The sequence below is a fragment of the Equus asinus genome, chromosome 4, assembly GCF_041296235.1.
Source record: "Equus asinus isolate D_3611 breed Donkey chromosome 4, EquAss-T2T_v2, whole genome shotgun sequence".
In the NCBI taxonomy this organism is placed as follows: Eukaryota; Metazoa; Chordata; class Mammalia; order Perissodactyla; family Equidae; genus Equus; species Equus asinus.
Window position 1 is genome coordinate 131,499,000 of NC_091793.1, and position 15,844 is coordinate 131,514,843.

General features: G+C 37.3%; 1 protein-coding gene across 2 annotated transcripts in view; it reads right to left on the minus strand.

The window, feature by feature from the left end:
- DNAH7 (dynein axonemal heavy chain 7) overlaps positions 1-15,844 on the minus strand; it is a 236,331-nt gene that overhangs the window by 143,238 nt on the left and 77,249 nt on the right. For both annotated transcript variants that reach the window (XM_014835173.3, XM_070508274.1), the window contains 5 exons: positions 14,802-14,995; positions 13,070-13,268; positions 10,153-10,293; positions 6,257-6,469; positions 2,738-2,847 (listed from right to left, as the gene is read on the minus strand). In XM_014835173.3, the coding sequence (XP_014690659.3) occupies positions 2,738-2,847; positions 6,257-6,469; positions 10,153-10,293; positions 13,070-13,268; positions 14,802-14,995 (857 nt within the window). The remainder of the gene's footprint in view (positions 1-2,737; positions 2,848-6,256; positions 6,470-10,152; positions 10,294-13,069; positions 13,269-14,801; positions 14,996-15,844) is intronic.

A 15,844-nucleotide genomic window follows, 5' to 3' on the forward strand; every position in this document is an offset into this window, starting at 1 on the left:
CAGAATTATGCACTAGAAGATAAATATGAGGAAACCACTCAGGGAGATACAGAGATCAAGTATAAGAGAAGTTAAAAGACATAGAAGAAAGAAGGAAGAGAATGGGGAAAAGGCAAAATTTAAAAGGCAATGCTGAGAATTTGCCAGAACTGAAGAAAGACATGAATTGAAAAATTCCCAAATAAGATAAATAAAAACTCACCCACATTTAGTAACATTACAGTGGACATCAACAATAAAGAGAAAATCTTAGAAACTGCAGTAGAGAAAATTACCTTCAAATGAATAATAATTAGAATAACAGTAGCAACAAATGCCAGCAGAATATCTTTGGAGAGCTGAGGGAAAATTTCTGTTCATCTACAGTTCTATACCTAGCTAAAATTTCATTTAATAATTGAGTGAAGATCAAAAAGAAGAGAGGCATTTTTAGACAAAGACTGATATATCTCACTACTTGCAGAACCTCACTGAAACAATTACTAAGGATGTTGCCTAGTAAGGAGAAAAATTAAAAAAGAAATAAGGCTAAGGAAGAAGCAAGAGTGAGTAAAGACAATGATAAAACTTTTGGAAAACCTATATAAATATTAGCTGTAAAAATATGTTACAGTATACAAATAGAGGTTCCTTCTGCCTTCAAATTTTGACTACACTCCAAGCTGAGAGCAATATATGCCAGATCATTTATCTTATAGATAGTGAGATTGGTCATCTAGCATCAGGGCATATAGATTGCCTAGGAAGACTGCATGGGAGTCCAGGAGCGAGGATTTCATTGCGAAGAGCTATTACTGTGTTGTGTATCTCTCCTCCCTCTGTACGGAGGAAGAGAGAGAGCAGCATTGTCCCTCTCTCAAGCTAAGTAAGGGGGCTTTAGAGAACTACTCAGAAAGCTTGGCACATTGGCCCCTGGAGTTTGTGGAACACAGGAACTGGGAGCTGAGTCACAACTTAAAATACTTAAAGTCAAGAGAATGCCTGCAGCTTCCCCTGATGGCAGAGTGGGAGAAAACAAGGACAGTAAGAGAGATGTACTGTTAACTGCTGGCAAAACAAAGGCGTGTGTATCATCTGACCAGATCCAGATCCCACTGGGAGGGAGCCAGATTTGAGTCATGCTGAACGACTCTTTGCAGGGACCCTGCAAAGGAGGCCCACCTAGAATCAGAGAAGACCCCAACAAGAGAGGTCTGTGTGTGATGGATCTCAGACAGAGGCTGAGGCCAAAGTCACCAAAAGCCAGCCAGAGAAGGCATTTTCCACAGGTAGGAGAATCCAGTGACTGGGGGATCCAAGAACCCACATAAGCATCCCCTGGGAGATCTGGCACATCTGTGCTTGTGCCATCACTGAGGGCTCTAAGCAGCCAAGAGATAGTTGTCCCGAAGGACACCCGTCACATACAAACCTACCTCTCCCTTTCCTTCTTCCCTCCTCCATCGACCCCCAACACTAGAGGAACCAAAAATAAGCCACTGAGAGATGGATGCAAAGGACTGGGATAAAAATGACACAGGGCTGACCACATTTACCTTCCCAAATGCAGGCCCTGAGCGGGAGTCAGGCTCGAGCTGGGGAGAAGGGAAGTTTCAAACTCGATGAAAGATATTAACTTTGATATTAGACTTATATGGACTCTCAATATCTGACAAAAATAACACTATTCATTAGTATCTTAGAGTAACCAGAAAGACTAGAGAATCTACCCTAAATTTCATCCAGGAACGGGGAAAAATATTTGATAGAGCAAGTTTCAAAGAACAGTGATAAGAAAGAATAAAATTGCTTTCTGCTTGCATCCTGAGACTGGTTTAGTCAACCAACTAGTTAAAATGCCTAAATTTTTTGGAAGAAAATGAAAACACAAACTTTAAGTTAGTATTTGACAATAATTTGGAATATGGGAGATGAGAACTTGGAGTTAAAGTAGTTAAAGCCCTTTTATTATGCAGAAAGTCGATTACAAAAATATAAATGCAAACACCTATGACATATCTAATGGAGCTATCCGGCAGGCACGCGTGTGGTGAGAGCTTACAGGAGCGTCCTTGGCTGCAGGTACAGATCTGGGGGGCTTCAGGATGTAGGCTGTTAAAGCCTGAGAGTGGATGTGAACATTCAGGAAACCATGAAGCGTGAGACAAAACACCACATGACAACAGAATTCTAGAAAATTCTCTTTCAGGGAAAGGAACAGGATGCCTCAAATGATCTAAAAGGAAAAGTCAGAAAGTTTTAAGAAGAAAGGAGAAATGAACAATGTAAAAAACAACAGCAGGAGCCGCCTGTGGCCAAGTGGTTAAGTTTGCATGCTTCACTTTAGTGGCCTGGGGTTCGCTGGTTCGGATCCCGGGCACAGACCTACAGACTGCTCATCAAGCCATCCTGCGGCAGCGTCCCACACAGAAGAACCAGAATGACTTACAACTAGGATACACAACTATCTACTGGGGCTTTGGGGAGAAATAATAATAATAATAATCGGAACACCTATTTCAGAGTTTGGAAAAAAAAAACCAGGATTATCTGATAATACTTAGAGCTCTAGAGTTGAGTACAAGAAGCCAGCAGAGAAAGAAACTGAAGGCCAAATTGAGAGGAGAAATAAAGGTAGAGGAAACAATAACATAGGACACATTTACCTGTGGGAGATAATTCAGTACTTTTAAAGAAATTAGTGGGCTAGGGGTGAGTTAAAGTTATTTCCAATAGATCCTTAAATTAATGAGTTTACCTGTAACATCTGTCAGTGAGGGGAGTAATGACCAGCCTAGGGGAATTACCCAGATATTCATATCCATATCGTAAACCAGCATTGATCATCTTTGTTTCTAAATGATTTTCCTAGGATAAATCAGATAAAATGAAGTTAGCTTAAACAATAAATTTTTAAATAATGTGAAATCTCAAGCTCTTTAATAAATAATAGCCACGCTGTAAACAATATCTTTAAAATTCACTTTTCAGACATCATTTAATTCAGTAGAAGAATTCAATATCTAATTTCCTTGGATAAGTAATTCAAGTCACTGTCTTCCATTTTCCCCATATGCTATCTTTGGAAAATATTTGCTTCTTTTCTCTCTTATATTTTCTTTTTTTCTTTTACTTGCTAATACTTTTAATTTAATTTTTTATTAAGGCATAATTGACATACATTATATTAGTTTAAGGTGTACAACATAATGATTCGATATTTGTGTATAGTGCAGAATGATTACCACAATAAGTCTAGTTAACATCAATCACCATAGATAGCTACAGAATTTTTCTTTCTTGTGATAAGAACTTTTAAGATCTACTCCTTTAGCAACTTTCAAAAATGCAATACAGTTTTATTAACTGTAGTTGCCATGCTGTACATTACATCCCATGACTTATTTATTTTATAACTGGAAGCTTGTGCCTTTTGACTCCTTTCATTCATTTCTCCCACCCACACCCCACCACCAGCCACTGGCAATCACCAAACTGTTTTCTGTATCTATAATCTTGCTTTTGTTTTGTTTTAGATTCCACATATAAGTGAGATCACACAGTATTTATCTTCCTCTGTCTGACTTATTTCACTTAGCAAAATGCCCTCAAGGCCCATCCATGTTTTTGCAAATATATCAAGATTTCTTTTTTGATATTTTTCTAATATTCCATTGTGTGTGTGTGTGTGTGTGTGTGTGTGTGTGTGTGTATGTATACCACATCTTCTTTATTCATTAGTCTATTGATGAACATTTAAGTTGTTTCCATATATTGGCTATTGTAAATAATGCTGCAATGAACATGTGGGTACATATCTCTTTTCAAGTTAGTGTTTTTGTTTTCTTTGGATAAATACTCAGAAGTGGAATTACTGGATCATATGGTAGGTCTATTTTTTGAGGAAGCTCTGTACTGTTTCCCACAGTGGCTGCACCAATTTACACTCCCATGAACAGTGCACAAGCATTCCCTTTGCTCCACATCCTCACCAGCGTTTGTTATCTCTTATTTTTTTGAAAATAGCCACTCTGATGGGTGTGAGGTGATATCTCATTGTAGTTTTGATTTGCATTTCCCTGACAGTTAGTGATGTTGAATATCTTTTCATGTACCTGTTTGCCATCTGTATGACTTCTTTGGGAAAATGTCTATTCAAATCCTCCGCCCATTTTTAACTCAGATTGTTTGTTTTTTTGCTATGGAGATGTATGAGTTCTTTATATATTTTGGATATTAACCCCTTATTAGATATATGATCTGCAAATGTTTTCTCCCATTCAGTAGGTTGCCTTTCATTTTGTTGATGGTTTCCTTTGCTGTGTAGAAGCTTTTTACTTTGATGTAGTCCCACTTATTTATTTTTGCTTTTGTTGCCTTTGCTTTGGTACCAAATGCAAAAAATCATCACCAAGACCAATGTCAATGAGCTTAGCACCCGTGTTTTCTTCTAGGAGTCTTACGGTCGCAGGTCTTAAAGTCTTTAATCCATTTTGATTTAATTTTGCATATAGTGTAAGACAATGGTCCAGTTTCATTCTTTTGCATGTGGCTGTCCAGTTTTCCCAACACCGTTTATTGAAGAGACTGCCCTTTCTCCATTGTATATTCCTAGCTCCTTTGTCATAAATTAATTTGCCACATATGTGTGGGTTTATTTCTGGGATCTCTATGCTGTTCTATTAATATATGTGTCTGTTTTTATGCCAATATCATACTGTTCTAATTACTATAGCTTTGTAATATGGTTTGAAATCAGGGAATGTGATGTCTCCAGCCTTGCTCTTCTATCTCAAGATTGCTTTGGTTATTTGGGGTCTTTTGTGGTTCCACGCAAATTTTAGGATTGTTTGTTCTATTTTTGTGGAAAATGCCATTGGCATTTTGATAGGGATTCTATTGAATCTGTAGATTGCTTTGGGTAGTGTGGACATTTTAACAGTATTAATTCTTCCAATCCATCACCATGGAATAGCTTTCTTTTTTGTCTTCTTCAATTTCTTTCATCAATATCTTATAATTTTCAGTGAACAAGTCTTTCATCTCCTTGGTTAAATTTATTCCTGAGTATTTTATTCTTTTTTTTTAAAAGATTTTATTTTTCCTTTTTCTCCCCAAAGCCCCCCGGTACATAGTTGTGTATTTTCAGTTGTGGGTCCTTCTAGCTGTGGCATGCAGGATGCCGCCTCAGCATGGCTTGATGAGCAGTGCCATGTCCACGCCCAGGAACCGAACCGGCAAAACCCTTGGCTGCCGAAGCAGAGCACGGGAACTTAACCACTTGGCCACCGGGCCAGCCCCCTATTCTTTTTGATGCAATTGTCAACGGGACTTTTTTCTTAATTTCCCTTTCTGATAGTTCATTATTCTCCTATATTTTCAATCATTTGTTCAATTTGTTTTCAGTATAGAGTGGATATAATTATCATCAATTTACAGATAAGGAAACTGACGCTTAGAGAGAGTAAGTAACTTGTCCAAGTTATACATCTGGTAAAGGGAGGATCTGGCATGTAAAACAATGATTGCACAGTCTGAGGTCCTAATCACCACATACACCGCCTCTCATATAGGTTTCCAGACTTCTGGTTCTTGTTTCTCCCCTCCTCCCACCAGATACCGCCCAAGCCTTTCACAAGAGTGAATCTGATGAGAACTTTCAAGTCCATATCTCCAGTCACCAGCTCTCTCTTCACACTCTCAACAGGCCCAGCCTCGCCCACTGTACTAACGGTGCCTGCTCCTCCTGGCTTCTTGATAGTAGCTGCCAACACCACCCACCCAGAGGCCCTGATAAACCTTCCTTCCAGATCATGTTTCTAGTTTCTTGAATTGATCAACAAAAGGCAACTTTGATGACTAAAGCAGACTAAAGTAGTCTGATTTGTACATTCTTTAGATGTATCAGGAATCTAAAAACGTAGTTTTAAACTGACTAGTTCCAACATTTTGCAGATTCAGCAAGCATAATGATTCATTTCAAATGAGTAGTTTTTTATAATTACTCATAATTTGTGTGTCTATATATGTGTATGTATCTCTATGTAGCTATGCATTTGGATATGGATTTGGATATAGATATAATTTTTGTACAGATGCTATAGATATAGTTTTTGGCTGCCTTAATCTTCAATCTGGAGAAAGCGTGTTTGTGTATAGTCAGCCATCAGCAAAAAGCCTATATTACTGACATCATTTCCCATGTGAGCAAGCCAGCACAAATTAAAACGCTATGAGCTGAAATTGCTGTGTAATAACATTCAGTGGTATCACTTACTTGCCAATAGTACCTAAGCTGACTTAACCATTCGAAGTCCGAGTCATCATTAACTTGTTTTTTAACAAGTGATGCGAGGACATCTCTAGCATGGACATCCAGCACCACGAGGGCTCCCAGAGTAACGCGATTCTGCTTGGACAGTTTGCCACGGACCAAGGTGACAATATCATCAATTTGTTTGTTACATTTTTCCAAGTATTGCTCAAGAGCCTGAAAGAAAATAAGATATGATTACTCAATGTGATCAGAATCCTTTTGACCAAAACCATCTTGAGCTAGCATGTATACAGACTAGTCTCTTCATTCTTATCATAGTTTTCCATACAACATAATTTAAAAATAATCAATTTTTCTTACTACAAAGGTATTAGGTGAACAAGCGCAATCTGGTCAGATACAGTGGACATACGTGGTTTGTATCTACCCAACATCCTCTCCTCTCCTATTTCCACTCTTCTATGCTCTGTGGTTCTGGTGAGCTGTCAATCATATTGCCCCATCTCTATGGCAACATGAAGGAGGGGATGTGAGACCCAACAAGAGTCAATCATAGTTCTTCCCCGGGGCTGCTATACAGATAGAGAAACGAGTGCCGCTCAGTAGGCTTGGTAGACTCTGAGCATGCCAGTCTGAAGCTACTGCAGGCCTCCATTTCCACTGCAGAATAAAGCCTGCCTGAGATCAGCAGAGGTGAAAGACAGACAATGAAAGAGAGACTGCAGCAGCGAGGAAGCCATGAGACCCTGATTCCGACTGCTCCTCCTTGGATCCCATGAGTCCTTCGAGTACTCTCGTGTAAGCTTTCTGAGTGGGGTCTGTGTCACTTGAAATGTAACGACCCTAATAAACAAAACATGTAACATTTTAGTCGATGGTGAGCTAATGCCAGTTCTAAGGACCAGGCTTGCTTCGGGGTCTCTTTTCTGGTGGGTAAGTCTAATTAGTAAGGTAGAAACGAGAAGAGGGTTTATGAAAATCAAATTAGAATCGATGAAAGCTGCTGTGCTTAAGGGCAGTGTCCATATGCCCAGCAGGTTGACGCGGCCTCCTTCTTCCCTGATAACGTTTAATAAGCATTGTGCACCAATGGGTTTATTCTACTCCTTTAGGGCCAGGTAAGGGTAGCAAAGAAACTAAAAGTACGGATGTCCAAGAATGAGGAAAAGTTTAAAGGATAGTGTTGAGGATTGCAAGCTGTTTCTCTAAGGGGCACTTTTCTTATTCCTTGAAATATTTTATCTTTTTTAAAAAAATTTTTAAGGAAGTCATTTTTTCAAAGGTTTGGTGCTTGAACACTATTTCCTTTATATTATTTACAAGATTAATAACTATTAATTTGCTTCTTAAGCAGTGAAAAATAAACTTCTGTCCCATGCATGTTTAAATAACCATAACTGCTTAATTTCTTGGAGCCAATTAGTGAATTTAAGAATACTGAGTATATAAGTTAGTAAGAATGGTTTTGACTCGAGGAAGACAAGCTATGCCAGCAGGTGCATCTTAGTTTCCTTATCAGCAAAAGTAAAGATCTCTGCGAGTCTTACCAGTTCTCAGGTTCTGTAGTTCAATACAAGATATAAAATAAAAATTTAATGCTTGGACCTGACAGTACAAATTATATGTCCAGAAGAATTTGTTTGTATTTACACTAGCAGAATGTGTTTTCCTATACTAGAAAAACAGATTTAGAACTAAAATTTAGCTTAAACTGTGAAACTGAGTTCTTTAGGAACTACATTATATGAATCAACAAGAATTCGGATTAGCTAGATTGAAAAAAATCATGATATTGATAGTATTTTTGTTACATTTTATTCCTTGTAAAACATTCTGTACAGTGAGTTAATGAATCTGCAGGTAACCACTATTATATTCAGCCAAAATAAACCCTATCTGTAATCAAATATTTTCATCATACGTAGATCCTTCTACATACACAATGACATACTGACTGAAAATCACATCAATATTTGCAATATTCTGAGCTCTGTGGCAGTGGCGGTTCTTTCATTCATTTTATAGCACCTGTAATGCTTCATATGGAGGAGTTCCACAATCAACATTCACTGAACAAATAAATGGAAACACAGATCCTGAAGTGCATGGGTCCTCTGGGAGTGTGACAGTATAACATGGTGCTATTGTAGGATGGGTTCTCATTTTGGCTTTCTCTGTGAATGCCTCCATACCTGCACCATATTATGTGATTCGAAAAAAACTGAATAGACCAATAAAGGAATACTAAATAAATAACTCCATCTAAGTATCAGTGGATACTCTTGTAAACCAAAAAAACTATTTGTGTCTGTATGCAGTATGGTAAGAATCATAGGCAGATAGTTTTGAGCAGAGGACACACTGAAGTGGAGTGACCTAAATTGCGCATCCCTTGAGATTCAAATTACACTTGAGAGAGAAGTGGCAGCATGAAAGGACTGTAATTTATACTTTAGCTCCACCTCAACTCCCACCTGTCCCAGCTTGCTTGGAGTAGGAGCAGAGAAGAAAATGGTTTTGACAGAAGGGTAGAGGTTTGATAAACACCACATCTAAACTGAAGGAATTTGGAAGATGTCTACAGATTGTCTGATTTGCTCACATTTGCTTCTTTGTTCCCTCCAGACTACTTCCCCACAGTGGTGAGTGATAAAGTTGGTATGGTGGTTTTAGGGGGCCAGCAAGCAAGGAGGGAGATTCAGGAGGCTCCATGTACCCCAGTAGCCCACAGTGGCGATGGAGGAATCCCTCTGCGTGGGATGGTTGGTGGGTGGTAGCTTAAAAGTGAAAAGACGAGATCAATTCTCTGGCTCCACTGAGGAAAAAAGACAAATGCACTTGGGGCCAGACAGCCAAGAGGCCAGAAGTAACCCCAAGGGCTTACTGTGGTTGGGGAACCCCTCATCCCCAGTGCTCTGGTTTCCATGAAGAAAGACTTTATCCTGAAAATCCCTGACCACCTGGCCTATGCCCTTATCCCTTCCCACAGAGGAAACATCAGTGACCACTGGCAAGTTGGAGTAAACTAAGCATGTGTCACTCAGCTCCTTCCTCTGTGGGATCTGCCTGCTTACAGAGAATATGACTCTCTCTCAAACCCCAACACCCACCACTGTTCAACAGTACCTGAAAGATAATAATATCAAACTCTACGTCAAAAATACTCTAAAAACTCATAGGTTTAAACAAAAGATTTACAATTGCTAGATTCCAATTGGTTTATCAGACAACTGAAAGTTGACCAGCTTGAAATCCTACCTCAAGGACAAGAACGTTGCATTGAATGTTCTTCCATTTAGCAATGTTCTTCCAATAGCAATCCAATTACTAATATTATTAAATTCATATATCTAATACATTAGAATATATAAAATTAAGCATCTTCAAAATATTAATAATTATTTATTCAAAGTCAATACATTAAAAATAAAAATAGTCAAAATAAGTCAACTGATACCTTGTCTTGATTCATAGGCTAGTTTTACTCAAGGCATAAAAGAGAATTGTATTATATTCTTTCCTCCTATCTGAGTTTAGGAAGTTTCTTAGTCCTATAATCATTCTTTTTTTTGAGGGAGATTGACCCTGAGCTAACATCTGTGTCCATCTTCCTCTGTTCTATATGTGGGACGCCTGCCACAGCTTGGCTTGATAAGCACTGTGTAGGTCTGCCCCCGGGATCCAAATTGGCATGTGAACTTAACCATTACACCACCAGGATGGCTCTCCATTCTATTTTTTAAAAGCACAAAAATGTATTCAATGAGAAGATTGAGGCTCAACTACTCCTGACTTTTTGAGTGGATTGTCTTTATTTTATTTTTTAGAATAAGTGCATTCTGGCAATAATAACTATTGAAAAAATGCTGAAAAACCTGGGGGTAATAAAAGCTTACCTCTTGCCCCTCTGAAATAGCTGTTTGTACTTCTATTGTCCAAAAGGTTTGGGACACACAGAGAACTGTCTGTCCAGGCCAATCCCTTACCCAGTTAATTCGTTCATATTGTGTATAGGCAAAAATTGCACTTCCAATTACCTGAGTGAAAAAGAAAATGTCACAGATGAACAGTTTCACACTTTACTTGAATGAGCTGTACAATGAAGAGCTAAACTCTTAAACAGATGAACTCATACTGCTCAATTTTTTACATCTTAGCCAATTATGAAGACTCAAAGCAAGTGATTACACTACTTAAATTTAAGTTTATTCATACACTTGTCAGCAAAACAAATATATTATATAGCATTTTATTTTGCTGATACATGACCAATTTGTGTGAACCACATTATATCAAATATTTATTTGACCAATTGTAGCCAAAGACATCCTAGATACATTTGAATTCAACAAGCACAAGCAATTTTATTGCAAAACATAAATTCAAACAATTCCAAAATGGAATCAATCGAATTCATAGATAATAATTTTCTTTGAACCTAATCAAATCCCCACTTAGCCATGTGCATACGTGTACATGCACACGCAGGCAAACCACACAATTCCTCTGAAGTTCCACCTGTTTTTCCAGACCTCACTCCCTCTCAGTCCTATAGTTTGATGCCCAAGGCAGTGATGACAGGGATGGATGTATAAGTCACCATGGAAAGCTGAAAGCTGTAAAGTCAGGAAGTCTAATTTATGTACTTTGCTACCTTTGTTTTCAGTGGATTGATATATCCACTTTTTCTACCAGCCATCAGTGGGAAACATTCTAATCTATTTTATGTATCAACTAAAAATAGTAAAATCGTCCGTGAGGTGATACCTACTTTAATGTTTGAATTTCAGAAAAGATTCTCAAAATTAGACTTTTCTGAGAAATATATAAGGATGAGTGAAACTTTCTGGATTTCTAGTCTAGCTAAGATATTTATAGAGCTGAAGAGAGGAAGGGCAGTGTTGGCCACTGATAATAAAGAAAATTTAAAAGGCTAGAAGAAGCCACAAGAAAGGTCAGGTGAAAATGAGCAAGTGAAAGATGGGAGAAACACAGAAAAGAATAGAAGATATAGTAGAGAAATGTCAAGGATGGAATAAACATGCGTTCTAGAAGGACACTGTAGCGAGAACTAGAGGAAGACATTAAAATCGAACTCACAAATTTCTATATAGTTGGATGAGGAAAGATATGACCACACAAAGTTCTACCATATTGTATGTAAAAAATATTATTATAGCAACATATGCCACATGTATATATGTGTGCATATGAGTATATATGTGTGTATGTGTATATATATATATATTATATTATATACTATATATATAATTAAGTATATTTGTATATATATAATAAGCATATTAATTAAGCTACATTAAACCCATGATAATCTAGTAAGATAAAGGGGCAAATTGCCAAGAACATGTTTTTTTATTATTTGCAATATTAACACAAAATTCACTTAATTTAGGCATGCAGTAGCCTTTCAAGCATGCAAATACATATAGCACAACACAGTAAGTAACACACATATCTCCTATTTGTAATAGTTTACACACATTTGCTTGCATATTTCACCAACACAAATTTACACATGAACATTTGGGGAGGATATTTCCTACACAATTCTTTGCCACCCCATGTTAATGCTCTAAAATGGCAAACAAAATATTTTTTCTAAGCACTTTGACAAAAGTAAAAGAATAGTTGAAATAGTATCAGATACATCTAAAATAACGAGTTATCCCTGTATACATCAATTAACAAACCATATGACCCAGTTCAATGCTGCTAAGTAGTGGTCAAAGTGGAATTCATCTGCACTGTTAACAGCTACATAAATGGGAGTGCTATTTGTCAATACTCATCAAGGCCTAGGAAAGCTCATCCTCTTCAGCCCAGTGATCCTACACATGAGAGGTAATCATAAGAAAATAATGCAAAGAAACCAGCTATATGCATAAGGACAGTCATTATAATTTAATCCATAACAGGAAGAAATGGGAAACTGTCCAAAAGATTTTCTATCTATTGGAAAAATATTATGCAGGCAGATATTAAAACTATATTTAAGAAGAGAAAGAATCATTAAGACACATGATTTACATTAAACACCTAGATTCCAATGAAGTTTTTCAATAATATATGAAAGAATCTGAAAAATTAATGAAAACTCTTGTTGATTAGGAACTGATACCATATTTCCTTCTCATTCTTGCCCTCATGCTCCTTTGCTCAATTATGATTTTTATTCTTGATGAAGAACTTGAATGCTAAGTCCACATTATAGTAAAAAATGGATTTAAGTGCTCAATTAATCTCTATTTGTTGCCATGACTTGAAATTCTCTACCAACAAACGTAATTACAAATGATAGAGTTGACAATATGTTTTATGAGATGTGGAAAATAGGAAATTATCACTAATTGTAGGAAGTGCTTATGATTTTCTAACATTTTGGTACATATATAACATATACACAGAACAAGAGGATTCACCGTGGAAACACACATGTCAAGAAGATTGAAGTCAAACTGCAGAGAGGCACTTCCAAAGCAAGACTAAAGACAGACTGTGCAGACCAAAGTGTGCCTAATTAATGATGAAAGCACGAGCATGTGGCTGCCAGAAATGAGACAGACTCATGACTGAAACTCAAGTTTTCTGTAATATAGATGGTATTTTGTCCCACTTTTCAAATGAGTCACTACAAAATTAATATCATAGACCATACCTTTGCCTTCAAGCTATCTATTACAATTGAATTGGTAATTCATGACTCAATTTCTGTTTAAATAACAACGCATTTATTAATGATACATTAAAATTCTATCACCTTTACTAGAAATAATAATAAACACAGCCAGCTACCTTGTGGATGGATTTAATCATAGTTCTCTCTAACTCAACCAACCACTTCTCCACTTGCCCTCTGGCTTTGGCTGTTGAAATGGTGTCCACAAGTTCCACAACCTCTCCTTCACTACTCTTCATGTGAGTAATGTCTAAAGTTTCTGTAAATTCTACCTTTGCAATTCCTTCAAAACATTTCTTCAAGTGAGGTTGCACTCTGTGAGGAAAAACAAATGTTTAAGAGAAATAACCAAATTAAAGCAATTCCTTAAATATCAATATTCTTTGTGCACCAATCGTCACTCAAAATTCATAAATGTGCACTATGCATTAGGCCCCTGCTAGATGCTGCTGGAGATGAAGTGCCGGGGGGAGAGAGGGTAAAAAAAACCATACACTCCTTGCCTGCATGGATTATACAGTCCAGTGAGAGGTCATCATTAATTGAAGATCACAAAAAATCTGTGAAATTACAATTATAATAAGAGTACAGAGGAGATGTCCATGAGGCTTTATTTCCAGCACACTGAACTGAAAGATGGTAAAAGTAACGTAAGGAAGAAACTAATCTTGACTAACTGATAATATACTAACCTGAAGAATCTTCAAATACACAAAAGGATCCATTTCAACTGGGATCTTCAGAGACTGCTTGCAAATTATGAGCTGGGTTCAGTGCATTCAGTATTTCACAGCTTACTAAGTCAACTGCTTTGAAGGTACCCAACTTCCATCCATTCATTGTAATACAGATGGAACTGACTAAACCACCCCCTTTGGGCCCATCACCAATAACCAACTGAATTCAGCATTCAAACAGGCAAAAAAGAAGCAGAGTATAAAAATTCAAATGGAAATCTGAGCCTAAATTTAGCTTTTTCTCTGGATTACTTGTCTCCTATTTTGAAGGCATAAAATACAACATTAACAAATTTGCTTAACAAGTATCTATTCACTGTCTGCTATATACTATACACTCTTCTAAGGAATGAGGAATCAGCATTGGGAGAAAAAACACTCAAAACTCCCTGCCATCGTGGAGCTTATATTCTGCTAGAGGAAATCAAACAGGAAACAAATAAGTACATTATAGAGTAAGCCAGATGATAAAAAGTACACCAATGGGAAATAAGGCAGAGAAGATAATCCAGGAAAGGTGGCTAGAAGTGCTGGAAGGGGTTGCCATTTTAAACAGAGCGATCAGGAAAGGCCTCCTGACTGGCAGATGTTTGAGCAGGTTTCCACAAAGACCTACCGCAGGTGAAAGGAGTCTTATGGACAGCTGGGTGAGGCGCATCCTAGGCAAAGAACATACACTGAGGTAGAAGGCTACTCCTTTCACGGGGGTATTGCAAGGACTGTAGCAGAGTGAGCAAGAAGGAAACGTGTGGGAGATGAACAGGAAGGAGAATGGCGGACCCCCTTGTGGGTCATTGCAAGCCACCGGAGGCACTGTCTTTTATTCTGAATATAATTAAAAGAGTGAAGTGTCCTGAAAAATCTGTACGAGAATATGTGCTAAAATAAGAAATCCACTCGAACATCCATAAAATTTGGAAAAATGTCATTCAATGATATTATCTGTGTTTTTAATAATTATTTTAAGTTGATTATTGATGATATTTAGAATAGTCTTGAAAAAGTTATTACATAAACATAATTATATATATTTATTTGTGTTCCACCTTATTCTAAAAATTAAATTTAAGCAGATAAATTTAGCCATGTGTTATATCTGTAAGGTACTTACCTAGTGGGATCTTTGGTCTCAGACAGAATCTCAAGAAGTTCATCATTAGACAAGAAAAAGAATCTGGGGAAGAAGAGACGTTTCTTTTCCAAATATTCATTAAGTCCTTTAAGAATGAGTTCCAAAAGTTCATTAGATTTTTTCAGCCTTTCCAGCATTCTCTCAATAGTTACAACTGTCAGAACATGTTTATCCTAAAAATAAAAGAGAAAACACTCAACTCAAAAATATTAGATACTAACTTGATTTATATTCATATTACTTTTGAGATTTTACATGTTTTTAATCAAACAAATATGCAAAATGTAAAGTGAATGTTTACTTTTATTTTTTTTAAATTTTTTTCTTTTGAGGAAGATTAGCCTTGAGCTACCATCTGCTGCCAATCCTCCTCTTTTTGCTGAGGAAGACTGGCCCTGAGCTAACATCCGTGCCCATCTTCCTCCATTTTATACATGGGATGCCTACCACAGCATGGCTTGCCAAGCGGTGCCATGTCCACACCTGGGATCTGAACCAGCGAACCCCGGGCCGCCGAAGCTGAACATGCAAACTTTGCTGCGCCACCGGCCGGCCCCCAAATGTTTACTTTTAAAAAGTAGTCTTGCATATTCTAGATCTAACTAGCCTCTTTAATTACATAAAAGTCATGTTGACTTGATCTTCAGCAATGTTGTTCACAATTTCTCCAAGTTGGACAGTGTCAGAGACAGAAAATGAGTGAGCGAGGGAGGGAGAGAGAGAGAAAGAAAAAACAAGGATGGGGGAAACAAAGCAGTATCAGATATACTTGTCTTTTATTGTTTGAGGAAAAGTACTCTAAAAAGATGTCATCATTATAATTTTTTTCTTTTAATGAAGCAATCTTTTTTATTTCCACACACTCCTTTTTTTTTTTTTAACAGATTGGCACTTGAGCTAACATCTGCTGCCAATCTTCCCATTCTTTTTCTTCTTCTTCTCTCCACAGCCCCCCGGTACAGAGTTGTACATTTTAGTTGTAGGTCCTTCTAGTTGTGGCATGTGTGATTCCGCCTTCGCAT